Source organism: Cebidichthys violaceus, unplaced genomic scaffold (genome assembly GCF_023349555.1).
Source record: "Cebidichthys violaceus isolate CVI_PGR_0920_01 unplaced genomic scaffold, fCebVio1.0.p SCAF_6, whole genome shotgun sequence".
NCBI lineage: Eukaryota > Metazoa > Chordata > Actinopteri > Perciformes > Stichaeidae > Cebidichthys > Cebidichthys violaceus.
In genome coordinates, this window is record NW_027176816.1 from 11,372,472 (window position 1) to 11,385,844 (window position 13,373).

The 13,373-nt window shown below is 40.6% G+C and overlaps 1 protein-coding gene across 1 annotated transcript; it reads right to left on the reverse strand.

Moving 5' to 3' along the window:
* On the reverse strand, nt 1-9,287 carry rhoab (ras homolog gene family, member Ab). The gene is made up of 5 exons (XM_068732546.1): nt 9,172-9,287; nt 3,050-3,207; nt 1,853-1,973; nt 424-554; nt 1-266 (listed from the first exon to the last, which is right to left on the reverse strand). The coding sequence occupies exons 2-5, from the start codon at nt 3,203-3,205 to the stop codon at nt 93-95; spliced, it is 582 nt and encodes a 193-aa protein (XP_068588647.1). The 5' UTR covers nt 3,206-3,207; nt 9,172-9,287; the 3' UTR covers nt 1-92.
* Nucleotides 9,288-13,373: the final 4,086 nt, after the last annotated feature.

Below are 13,373 nucleotides of genomic sequence, written 5' to 3' on the forward strand. Positions count from 1 at the left end.
CCCCCCCCCTAGTAATCCCTCCGTCCCTCCCAAAGCCCTAGCTGCTGGGTTCAGAAGCCCAGGGTGAAAACAGTCCAAACATGTCAGCCGTTTTACAGCACGACACATTTATTGCTCTTCTTTCCGCGGCGGGCCTGCAGCGCCGCCCTGGTGGCCATCTCGAACACCTCCCGCACGCCGTCCTTTGTCTTAGCGGAGCACTCCATGTAACCGAAAGCAGAAATTCTGCTGGCCATGTCCCGGCCCTCCTCCGATTTCACTGGCTCCTGTTGGATGAAGAGAAAACCAGGGAGTTGGTTTAGGAAAACCATTCATCAAGTCTAGAAAGTACTAGCTGTTGAAAATGTTGACATATCTGTATTTAATACATTTAAAAAAAATAAATTAAAAAAAATAGTAATGAGAACCAGACATTAAAAGTACCTGTTTCATCTTGGCCAGCTCTCGACGCGTGTGCTCATCGTTGCGCAGGTCTTTCTTGTTTCCAACCAGGATGATGGGAACGTTGGGACAGAAGTGTTTCACCTCTGGGGTCCACTTCTCTGGAATGTTTTCTGTGAAGGAAAAAAAAAACTTAAGGAAGCAATAGAGCAATAATTATTGGCCATTATATTTTGTGTGTGCATGTCTGAGGGAATTTTGGTTGTCACACTAACATTCCCAATAGAGGTGAAGGATCTTTAGTATATTTATCTTTTTCCAGCTGTGGGATAAACTTTCTAGTGACAGGAGGCCACTAAGGCTCAATTAAAAAAGAAAAAAGTGACAGAACTATAAAACAAATGACTAGTACTGTGTGTACTAGGGCTGCAACTAACGATTATTTTAATAATGAATCGGCGGGGAAAAGGCGAGTGAATAAAAACGTGTCTTTAGTCTTGCAAACTATACCACCCCTGCTTTACTACTGTTATTAACGAGCTAATGCTAACTTGTCATGCTTGTCAAGCTGGATAACGAGTAAACAGCAGCACCAGGAGAGCTACTGGAGGGACGTTACGTTACTCACTTCAAAACGGAACAACAGTAGGATTCTGTAGTGACTTATCCTGCTGTTGAACTCCCTTCCTACGCTTTTAATAATTGATTTTATCGATTCGTTGTTGTGGCCCTAGTGTGTACCTTTTGTGCATGTCTCACTCAAAACACAGGAAATGCTAAAAACTACTTAAGAAATCCCACAACTTCTTGCAGCACACATTGAAGAACTGACAATGAAACCCTCGCATAAAAGATATTTGATGGCACAGCAATTACCCATAAATTGAAATGCATTAACAAAGTTAAATCACAGGAGGCCGGCATTTGATGAGACCAAAATTTACAAAGAGATTTAATTTAAAATGTGAGTCACTGCAAAAATAATTCTGTTTCTGAAGATAAAAAAGAAAAAAGCTGCCATATCTCAACTGAGTTTGGGAAAAAAAACCTGCCAAGTTGGGTCAGCAAAAACACTGCTTTAAACAGAGCTGTCTGAGGAATGGTCATGTAAAACTAATTGAAAATACAAGCTTCAGCACAATATGCCTTTGTTCTGTTACATCTGTGACTTCCTCTCGCAGCTTTTATCGCCTCATTTTATGCAAATCCATTTCCATGTGATCACAGAATTCATAATTATGACAGAAAAGGCATGACTTGTTGTTTTACAGCAGGGCTGCCTGCCGTAGCATGACACATAATCTGTCTCGGTTTGTGTAGGTGTGTCACTGCAAATGTCAGCAGTTCAGTGGTATTAAGATTTACAACAGGATGAACACAGACCCCAGAAATAACTTCTTATGAAAACGGAAAGATGGGGGGGCGGGGGTGATGTTATGCCTGAATATGAGTAGGTGTGTGTGGTACTCACCCAAGCTGTCGGGGCTGTCTATGGAAAAGCACATGAGGATGACATCAGTGTCTGGATAGGAGAGAGGTCTCAGTCTGTCATAGTCCTCCTGACCCGCAGTGTCCCAGAGCGCCAACTCCACCTGATGCACACACACACACACACACACACACACACACACACACACACACACACACACACACACACACACAGTAAAGTGATGGGAAGGAGACGAGGAAGAACAAGAGGGAGGGAGAGAAGTTAATACACTGTGTCCATCCTGATCAGCACAACTTTCACACTGAAGTCGGCAAATAAATGAGATAATTAACCTCATGCTGACCAGAACGATAAAAGGGACAAATTAATTTTGTTATTCCGCGAGAATAAATTAATACATCATAATAGTAAATATAATTATGAGTATAAGAAGGAAAGCAATTAAAAGGTCTCGGTAATGCTGGTAAAATGTTAGTAAAAAGTGTTTTTTATAAACAGATATAGGATTTTATTTTAATTAACTGACACATATGAGTCATTTATACAAGTGTCTAAATTAAAAACAACCACCCGCACACCGATTCTGTACTTGTTCGTTCCTAATGAACATTTGGCACACGGCCCTGAGGCCCGAACAGAACAAAATGTGACGGTGACGTATAAAAACCTCTCTGAGCGAGCAGACTGGAAAGCTAAATCGGGAACGGAAACCAGATTTGGAAAAGCGTGACACTTGACAAGAAGTAGCCCGAGTCGTCCTCAGCAGCACACAGAGGGATAGAAATCAAACAGCCAATAAAGACGCAATGTCCCACAATCCCATTAACCCAGAATGAGGTCAGGACATGTGGGTGTATGACTGATGAGTTGGGCTGGGTGCTGCAGTTATCCAGAGTGGCTGATGCGCGCATGCACTAGCAACCTGGAAGTCACACTCTAGAGGAGAGTATATCCTTCTAGTTACAGTCAATTTGTACAAGTATGGAAGTCTTAAGCCTACAATGAGCCAGTTCTGGGGGTATGAAAGGTTTTTGTATATCAGGAATGAACTCTAATTAATTAGTTTTAATTAACATAAAAAAACAACTAATATTACAGAAACCAAAGCAACTAATTACGGCAAAACAATAAACAACAAATGATATGATGGACGCTAAAACAACAAATAAAAGAACCGATGGATATACTATTGACACAGAATCACTGCAATCACCTCACCTGTTTGCCATCCACCTCTATGTCGGCTACGTAGTTCTCGAACACAGTGGGGACGTAGACCTCGGGGAACTGGTCCTTGCTGAAGACGATCAGAAGGCAGGTCTTACCACAAGCTCCATCCCCCACGATCACCAGCTTCTTACGGATGGCTGCCATCCCTGGAGGAAGGAGGAGGAGGTTATGATCAACACGCCACATGAAAAAAAGTGCAACTGTTATCGCAGAGCTATCGGCTGATCTTAAGTAAAAAAATGCAATTGGGAGATCGATAGTACTGCTTTCTAGTAGCAGATCCCTGATAGTGCTACATTGTGAACAACAAATCCATGTTGAAATCAGCAGGACGAGAGCTAGTACCGTTCGTTGCACTGGAGCTAACAACTAATGTATTAAATGATGTCCATTGCTGTACATAATGCAATGTTTTTATCAATATAGTTTTTATCAATATACACAGAGGTGCACACTCACTCACTCAATCACACGACCAATCGCATGACCCTTCTGGCTAAGATAATACCGTGCAACATAATGCACAGTGCAGGTACACCATGCAACACTATACATGACACATTTAACCACAGAGCTGGGGAAAAAAAGTGGCTCTCAACCTAATGTTCTGTTTCTCAGGGGGTTGTGAGATGATTAATGGGAGAGAAAAAAAAAAATCATATTTGTGATTTATGTTGTTTCCTTAAAGTAAGAAAGGCTAGCAAAGCATATTTGGGGGCTTGTTCGACAAAAAAAGCAGAGGACAGCATGTATAAATAGAAACCTTAAATCATACAAACATCCTGCAGACTTACTGCATATTAAGCTAAAGGCTAACTGGCTTCAGCATGGAACGATATGAGAATTTCATCACACGCATATCCAAGCCAAGATAATTGAGATTCACAACACTATCCCGATAATGACCAAATTATATTAAAACGGCAATAAAACATACTGGAATCACTCTACCTTACGTTTTATGAAGAAACAGCCTACACACCACTCGTTTAAATAAAGTAATCATAAGGTCCCGCTGGTGCTGTGCCGAGATTGCACCAAATGTCTGTGTACTGCAGCTTCCTCTCCCATCCTTACACAACATACAGGTGTCAACACAATAGGTGTCATTACGGCACAAGGGCTACTAGGAAGTAAAAGTTAGCTGAGGTTCCAGTAACTCATGACAGTAAAAGACCCAATGGACGTGTCAGTATTGGTGTGAGAGAACAAGGTTGCCCAACAGAGTTATGGGAAGTTGGGGCAAATGAGTGTCATGCAGCCTTGTGTCATTGGCTGAGAGCATCTTGGATCACTCCATATTGGGAAATGCCATTTCACAGAAAGTCACGAACGTATTCAACTCACTCCGTTGTATAATTACAAGAATTATGATCACATTTTACCAACAACAGAGTGTGACCACAATATGAAACAGAAATTTCCATTCGTACTTGAACAGGAACTGTGTGCAAAAGGCCACTTTATTCACCAAGTACACATCAAATGCACCTCATCGGTCAAGGTGGCACTGCCGCAGAGACACCTTTTACACCAACACAGTACATGTACTGTGTACTTACTAACTGCACAAGGACGACCGGACCCCATATAGAGAGGATAATAAATCATATCCCAGACGGGTTATTTCCTCCTCCATCTGTGGAGGTGCAGCACTGTGCGGTGTCGATCACGTTTCTCTGCCTTTCTGCTGTCGCCATCACAGTGAGTCAGCTGTATGTGTGATAGAGGGCAAACTACCAACACCTCTCCTGTGATCAACTGAGCTGCAGCGTTTTTGGAAGGTTACTACAGCAAAGGTTACTGGTTCAATTCCCTTCCCTGTGTCACTTCTGCCCCACTGACCAGATACCTGGGATAAGGGGTTTTGATTGATAGCATGTTTCTGTAAGAAAAAAAAAAAAAAAAGACTGCGCTGCTAAAATTTGTTTAAATCTTGAATGTGCTTTGCCTGAGAAGATGGTCTCCGGCCCCAGTCTGTCTCACTTCCCCTTGAACCCCCCCCCCCCCCCCCCCCTTTTGTCCATACAGCAGTTTTAAGCAACTGCCATTTCCAGCTACTGTGAACTGTGCGCTGCCTCATTTTTCGCCATCTTCTGTCTGCATATTCAGTCATTTTCAGATGTATAAAAAAAAACAGCCCTTTTTTAAACCATATCTGGACAGTAACATGTTTCCACACAAGACACCTGCCGTGGTCCATTGGGCACACTATTTGCATTCACATGTTACAGTAAGAGAACTATAAGAGTTGATTATAATACAGTTAAAATCACTCTAATGCCTGTCAATTTTTACTCCCTGATAAAATTGACATGAAATCTCCCCAAATCGCCCCATTAGTTTCTGACCCTAAAACGCACCAAAGCACAGTGAGGTGCTGCATGCATTCTATAAATGGTGGATGAATACTCTAAGTAGGACAGCAGTGTCAAAAAAGATTAGACCATTCACTCCATGGCTTTGGGAAAAAGGAAAAGACAAAAATGGGGGCGGCTGTAGCCTGGAGGTGGCTGTACGGTCAATGCTTGAAACATTTGACCAGCGGGTGAACACGGTAAATAACAGTGTGCCCTCCTTTCAACAAATGATGTCTAGGTGCCTAAAAGCAATTCATTAAAGCCACCAATTATTCATTTAGAGCAGATTTCAGACAACAGGAGTCTTGAAATCAGTAATAATACAAAGCAGTATCTAAGTATCAATGACACTATCAGACTATAACTATCTATAAATAAATAAATACAGTTAGCATCTAAACCTTTTCCTGGCTTAAAAATGCAGGAAACACTTAACAGGGGCACAATGAAAACAAAGCATAAAAAGGCAACACAACAGGAAAATCTCCATTAGCAATGGAGACTGTTGTGTCTGAACTCTGAACTGCCTGAACTCTTGTCTCATGCCACAAATGTCTGACATTACCATCATGTTTTCTTTTGCCCCACTGCTTTAAATAGGCTTTCCGAAAAACATCTGAGATTGTCTTTATTGGCCAAATCACCCAGTCCTATACTGGCTCAACGCTTAACGCGTCAGCAAGCACAGAGAAAGACATTTTTTAAAGAATGCATGAACAGAAGGTCATACAAAAAGGTCACAGTAACAACAAATTGAGTGCACGTCTGGTACTCTCCTGATAAATTATAATCCTGGTTGATAATAAGGACCAGGCTACGTGTGCAGATCTCTGCCCCACCACCTGCATGTTGGCTAAGAGACCGTGAGATGAAATTAAGAGACAGGCAAACAACGGATGAGGAGAGACGGGGGATAACCCCAACAGGATCAAATTAACACAGCAGGATAGATACAGAGAGGAGATAAACACAGGCAATGAAAATAGAAGGACGACAACTGGCAGCAAGGGTAAGCCTTCCTGTCTTTTTGAGATTCACTTCAACTGACTTTCCCAACAGGAACGTTTGATTCATGACACACAAACACAGCACTGATTGTGCTCCTTCTGAAAAACTGCTAGACAAAGCAGCTCATCCCACTCTCCTTAGCTACTTAACTGAATAAGTCACACCATTTTTTTTAAACAAAGACGGTTGATAGGTCTTGTCTTTCAATCTTATGTCCACCTCAGGGATGTTTCAGTATCCTGTAAGCCGTCATTCAATCAAACTAAAGTAGCCAATATGTTTGACAGCAGACCTGCCAGTCAAACCCACTCATGTATCCACACAACGTTTATCATCATCACCACAAAACTATTGTTTCGCTGATGAAAAAGGTATTAAGTGAAACAATGTTTATTCTGCATTGCTTCCTTGTATGACACAGCTTTAAATGTATTATTAAAATGTTACTGTGCGCTTGATGATTCATCAGGATGTCCTTTAGAAAACCCCACACAGGCAACAGTTGCATCAAAAGGCCTGTGTGTGTGAGTTTATGCCAGGAAATACCCCCACGCAGTCTTCAGTGTGGAACATTAGCCCCGGCTTAGTGAGGGTTAACTGGCTGTCGATTGATGAATATTTCAGTTTCTGACACAAACTTGGCAGGTGGGTTTCCTTTGCCACCTGACATGCATTTATGTGGGCGAAATTTAGAATTAACCCATTACTGTGAAAGGAAGAGGCATACTGAAACAATACGGTAGTAAAAAAATACATCGCTCTTGTGGTGACTGCTTAGTAATCACATTACATTACAGTCATTTAGCAGACGCTTTTATCCAAAGCAACTTACAATTCAGTATCTATCTACACACCGTAGGCGCAGCTACGGGAGCAATTTTTTTTGGGGTTAAGTGTCTTGCTCAAGGACACATTGACATGAGACTAGCTGGAGCCGGGGATCGAACCGCCGACCCTCTGATTGAAAGGTGACCCTGCTCTCCACTTAGCCATCATAATTTGATGGCTTAATGCAACAATTTGTCTAACCTACATGATGAAGATGCTACAACATGCATGTGCCTCAAGAACATGTCAGGGATCCTAAATTTTAAAAGATAACCAGATAAATCATACCGCTATTTAGGACAAATTGTCACTATGATCTACTTGTGTGATAATCAAAACCAAAAAACAGATCCTTGTCAATAAGCAGAATAATTTCATAATACACACTAATCCTTATAATCAAAACAAAAAACGTCAATAGCTTAAATAAGTGGACCATTAAGAATATAATGGGCAACTGCTGCGCGGGAGCACCGCTGATAAAAAAAATCCTTTAAATTGTCCATTTGGAGAAAGGAGACAAAGTAAAGCAGTGAATAGTTTTTTTTTCAGGATCAGCACAATTAATAAAAAAAACATATCATGCCAAATCTTTAGCACAAACCCCTAGAGAACTGCCGTATTCCGAGGAAGTCTTCATCATTGAAAAAAAAAAAAAAAAAAAAGTAAGATTCATGAATTATCCATTTGCACAAGTCTGCTTGCATAAAATCCTTATTCAGATGTCATAAATCTTTAGTTTTTGAGATTATATTTACCAATACATGCCTTCGCAACTCGGTTAAATTATAAAATCTTCTGAACAAGAAAAGTATCTGCTTGACAAGCATGTACATTACTGCCATTTCAGAGCTCTACCTTTGATTATCTATTGTATGAAAACAACTCACACACAGAAGATTGTCACATCATCGATAACTGGTCAATCAAGACATAGTTATGGATCATCTGGTCGGTATCAGCTCTAGGTAAGAGGTCAAATACTTTACACTTAGATGTCAGGTTAGTACATAGACTGGTGCTTTGTGTGGTCCACTAACCACTGTAACCAACGCACAGACACGCTGGTGTTGAGAGCTCCCAGTGTTAAGTCACACACTGGTTTTAAATCAGAGAGCCACTGGGTGGGTCACCAGAAAGATGGCGTCATCACAGAGGCAACAGATGGCTCGTGTGTCCGCAGTGTGAGAATGGGTGTGTGGTAAACACAAAGACACACATTATATACTTCTGACTTCTCAGAGGGCTGCTCAAGACAAAACCTTTAAATTATCAAATTGGAAGAAACGTACGCTAAAAAAACGTAAAACCTCAACCAAGTATAAACTATGTGCTCTATGATCACTGACATGTTCTAATAACCTACAAAGTAAGAACATACAGTTAGGGTGTTCAAAGTACAGTATTTGTTATTTATAGTGTTGGGCATGTCAGCCTAAAATAACAGTCTAACATGAACATGTAACTACCGTTACCACGAGCATACATTCAAGAAGTGACGCTGAGTCGTTAGGAAGCTGCTGGTCAGTAAAAGAGCCTCATTGTTTGTCTCCGGCTCGCATATCTAGGCCAGTCTTACGGTTAAGTCTTCACGGTTACATTATTTAAGAGTCACTTAAGTTTTCGCAGTTTACTAACAGCCCCCGGTAGAGTCTGACCGATTTTGTTTCGGTCTCAGGAGACACTCAGAATACAGTGACGTTAGTTTTCTCCTCAGCACAAGTGTGTATGTGGAGTGCGGAAGCGGCGTTGAGGTGAAAACTAACGGGAGCTAACCTCGATATCTTTTACATTAGCTAGCGCGGCCTCTCAGAGCTCCGGACAACTTTTAAAATAACCCTGTCGGCTTTAAAACTCAACAATACGAGACAAGTAGCACTTCATACCGGTCTGGTATTCCATAAAGTAGTTTACCTTCAGTTTATATGGCTTGCAGTAGGATTTCTCTAGTGTTTCCCGGTGTAGAGTCGCCGACCAGTAGAGTGGCTCGTTGCTTCCTCTCAATCTGATACAATGAATTACTTAACGGGAGCGCGCCGCCAGGGTTTGTAGTTTGTAGCTGGGGGAGGGGTGACGGTCACGAGCATGAGAGCCACACCTGCGCGGGCACGAGGTGTACGAGCGCTCGGAGCAGTTACCGGGCTCGTCAACTGTATGGAAACGTAATTTACGTTGACACACACACACACACACACACACACACACACACACACACACACACACACACACACGGTTATAGAAAATTATGTTGTAACGTAACAAGACAGAGCGTTGCAATGTTAATAGTTTGTAATTTAAGAGACCATTCCAGTGTTTTTTTTAACCATTTAAAAATTTAAATGGTTAAATTTTAAAATGAGTCACCGTAGGTCCCATGATAAACACTTAATTTAGTTTAGCGTCTAACTACACAAAAGATAACTTAAAGTGCACTACACTGGTCCTGTACAAAATGCTGGCGTAATGTCCCCACGTAGAAGAGGATAGGTTAGAGTCAATTGTGTTATTACCTAATTAGAGATAATTGAGCAATTACAGCTTTTCCAAAACTGAAGCTGTAAATTTCTTTCACTGTAACTGCCTGTGAGCCAAGAGTTTGTACTTACTGCTCCACCTGGTGGACAGTTTAGGTAACTAAACAAATTCAGAGAAACGGAGGGCAAGACATGTTAGTGATGTAATGTTCTAACTGGAGCCACAAACCACCAGGAAACGAGGTTCAATCACTTGAGCAGTTTATTTCGAATCCAGGAAGTTATTTGAAGTTGATTGCTTCTGATTGCCACCGTTCTAAACAAAGAAAGAAAGCGATAACATCTAGTTCAAATCATAAAGTCAGCCTTTAAATCATGCCAAATATTTGCATTTAAATTAAGATACAATTATTAGCTGAATTAATGAATTACTTCATAATATTACAAAACAAATTAGATCAAAGATGATCTGTTAATCATCTGAAATACATCATAATCTCAACAGTAGAAATAAATTGCTACTTACATTGAAAGTAATTCTAAAGACACATGGAAAACAGCAACTAACACTCAATCCAGGTGGAGGTGTTTGGAGACAAAGAGGAAGAAGTCCTCCTCCAAGCCTCTATTTATTAGGTACAGGTACTATAAGTGTAGTGAACCACCACCTGGTGCCTCTTGTGGAGAGAAGGGCAAAAAGCCTGCAGTTTCTAACAGCACGTTACATGTTCAAGAGAATATTAATACGTAAAACATGTCAAACAGTTGTGCAAGGGCACTTTGTTAGTGTCGGCGACTGCTGATACTCTCACCTGGAAACTGTAGTTGACGAGCTTTTGATCACATGACCTTCTTCAGCAGATGGAGGATGCCTGGTTGTCATTGTTCTGCAGATCTTCACGTTTACATTCATCAAAGCACTTTAGGGATGTGTTGTTCATGCTGGCTTCAAAAACTCAGATTGAAAGTTTATTTTTGACCTTTGGATCAGTAGCTGACAGAACAATCTCATCACAAGGTAATTTAGTGTTGTTCAGAATTACTAATACTTTATAATAATAATGACTGCAATAGCCCGCAGTTCTGCTTGTCCAATCACAATTATGTTTCATTTAGGTTTGAATATTTGTATTCTTATATACAATGATCGTCACTTTTGACAGTATTAGTGAATTTCAGATGAATTGGTAGATGACCAATGTGCATTCATCACATGTTGAAGTGGTGTTGGGATCTGCGTATATGCCTCACATGTGCTTTGAGACAAAGAGATCTGGGCCTGCCGACTCTGCAGGCAAGGGTTCATCCTGATTTGATCTAGGCTTAACTATGAACTATCCTGAAAATATTATCTGCACGTTCCAACTTCGGAAGAAACCGGCACATATGCCTTAAACAAATGTTTGCAACAATTCCCTTGAACATCCTTTCTTTGGTAACTGATTTCTCTTCAGAGTTACGCCCCGATTCCTGACGACGTCTCTTATATTTTGAACAGAGCAACAGCAGGATGTTCCGCAGTCTTGCACTGTTTGCATTCAATCATAGTGGCTAGCTTACCCTTGGTGATGTGTACTTTAAAAATGTCTCAACACTGCGGCAACCTCTTTTGAAGACCACTGCCATTTTTGGGTCCTCCTAGGATCCCTTTCAGCTGCATTTTCAAGAGACACTACAAAAGAAGAAAAGAGATCTGTCAATTTGAACCAAAACTCTACAGTTAACACTTAATTTTCTTTTGATTTGTTATGAATTTCAAAATAAATGTAATTATTAACAACTTACCTGATTAATGTTGTCTGTGTGACAGTCAGACATCACAAGTGTCATGTCTGTTACAGGAAAATCCATCTCACCCAATAGCTACAAAAAAAAGGATAAATACATAAAATAAACTGATGTTTCACAAACATTGAACAGTTGAAGATATTGTGAAACTTGGGTTAAAATACCGTCTTACCTTGACCTTCTCCTCGCCTCCAGGGAATTAAATGCCAGGTGCTCTGGATTTGAGGACCGTATCAAAATTAGAAAAAATGGGGGGGAGGTGTTTTTTTTTAAACTTTTTGCTGATGCAGGGATTGTCATATTGTCAAAAGCATGGGATGGTTATGTTTTATTTATATTTTTCTTTTTTATCACAGAATTTCAAAATAAATAGTTGCATCAAAAAGATTACCTTTATTTGAAGCAAGACTCATATGGTAGCGCCCACATACAGAGGACAGCCCCAAGTGTATCAGGCTTATAATTGTTTTCATCACAGTTTCAAATAATATATATACAAATTGTTTAATCTCTAAACCACATTTATTCTGATTATATATGCAAATATATGGTCGAAATGCACAATATACAAAAGTTTATTTTTGTTCATGTACACACCAAGTCTTGGCAAGGGCATTCTTAGATAAAAGGCTCCCTTCAACCTAGGAATATAATTGATTGATCCCCAGGGGGAACATTCATGTGTTAAAGCAGTACAAGTCAGAAATAAGATAATAATAATACATAATATACAAGAGCAATTAAAGACAGAACTATGACGTAAGTGACACCCATCACAATAACATAATATTCAGCTCATGAAATGCTCCAAAAGAGTTGTCCTTAAGCATTCCAATAAGCAGGTCTCTTTGTGCCAAGATCCACTCCAGTTTACATTTAGGTTGTTGGAGTGGATGATGCTTTGCTCTATATGCTTCACATAGTCTAGCCACGTAGAATCAGCTGGTGCATCTGCTAGCGTCTTGTTTTTTGATCACTCTAATGCTTTGAACTCCATACAGCCACACATTTTAGCCAGTACGCGTATAGATTTTAACATAAACCGCTACCGTTGCATGGGTTATGGACTACCTCACATCTAGACCCCAGTGAGGCTTGGAGGAGAGGTATCCAGTATGATTGTTAGCAACACAGGAAGACACCGCTCGGTTGACATTTCTTTCACTTTATATACCTCCAAGTGCAAACTGAGTCCGGCATCAGTCTGCCACCTGCAAACATTTTCCGATGAGTCCACACTCATTGGCTACATCCTTAAAGATGACCACCTAGCTTACCAACAGAAGGTACAGTAGATGGCTTTGTCAGATGGTGCGATGAAAAGTGCCTCATTTTAGGTTTAAGTAAGACCAAGCAGCTTACAATTGATTTTAGGAAGAAATAGGCTGCATTGATCCCTATCCTGAGTAAAGGTGATGCTATTGAGTTGGTTTCCTCTTGTAACTACCCAGGTGCCGTTGTGAATAATAGGCTGGACTGGAATTAGAAAACCAGTGACATCTTTAAAAGAGCACAGTCCAGTCTTTTGGTTGTATCAGGTGTTTTATCAAAGCATTTTAGCAAGTGGTGTATTTTATGTAGTTGTTTGTTTGGGGTGTGGCTTAAGCTCAGAGGACAGGAACAAGATGTACAATCTGATCAGGAAGGCAGGATCCATTATTTGCTTGTCCTCTGACTCGTTAGATGTGACCTTGGAGCAAAGAATGGGTGGGAAGCTCCAGAGCGTTATACAAAATGAGGATAATCCAATGTTCAATGTTTTTAGCGAGTGGAAGAGCTCTTTTAGTGATCCGTTTTTTATGTCCAGGTGCTCTTCAGAGAGATTCAGGAAGTCACTTGAGTATGCTGAGTAAG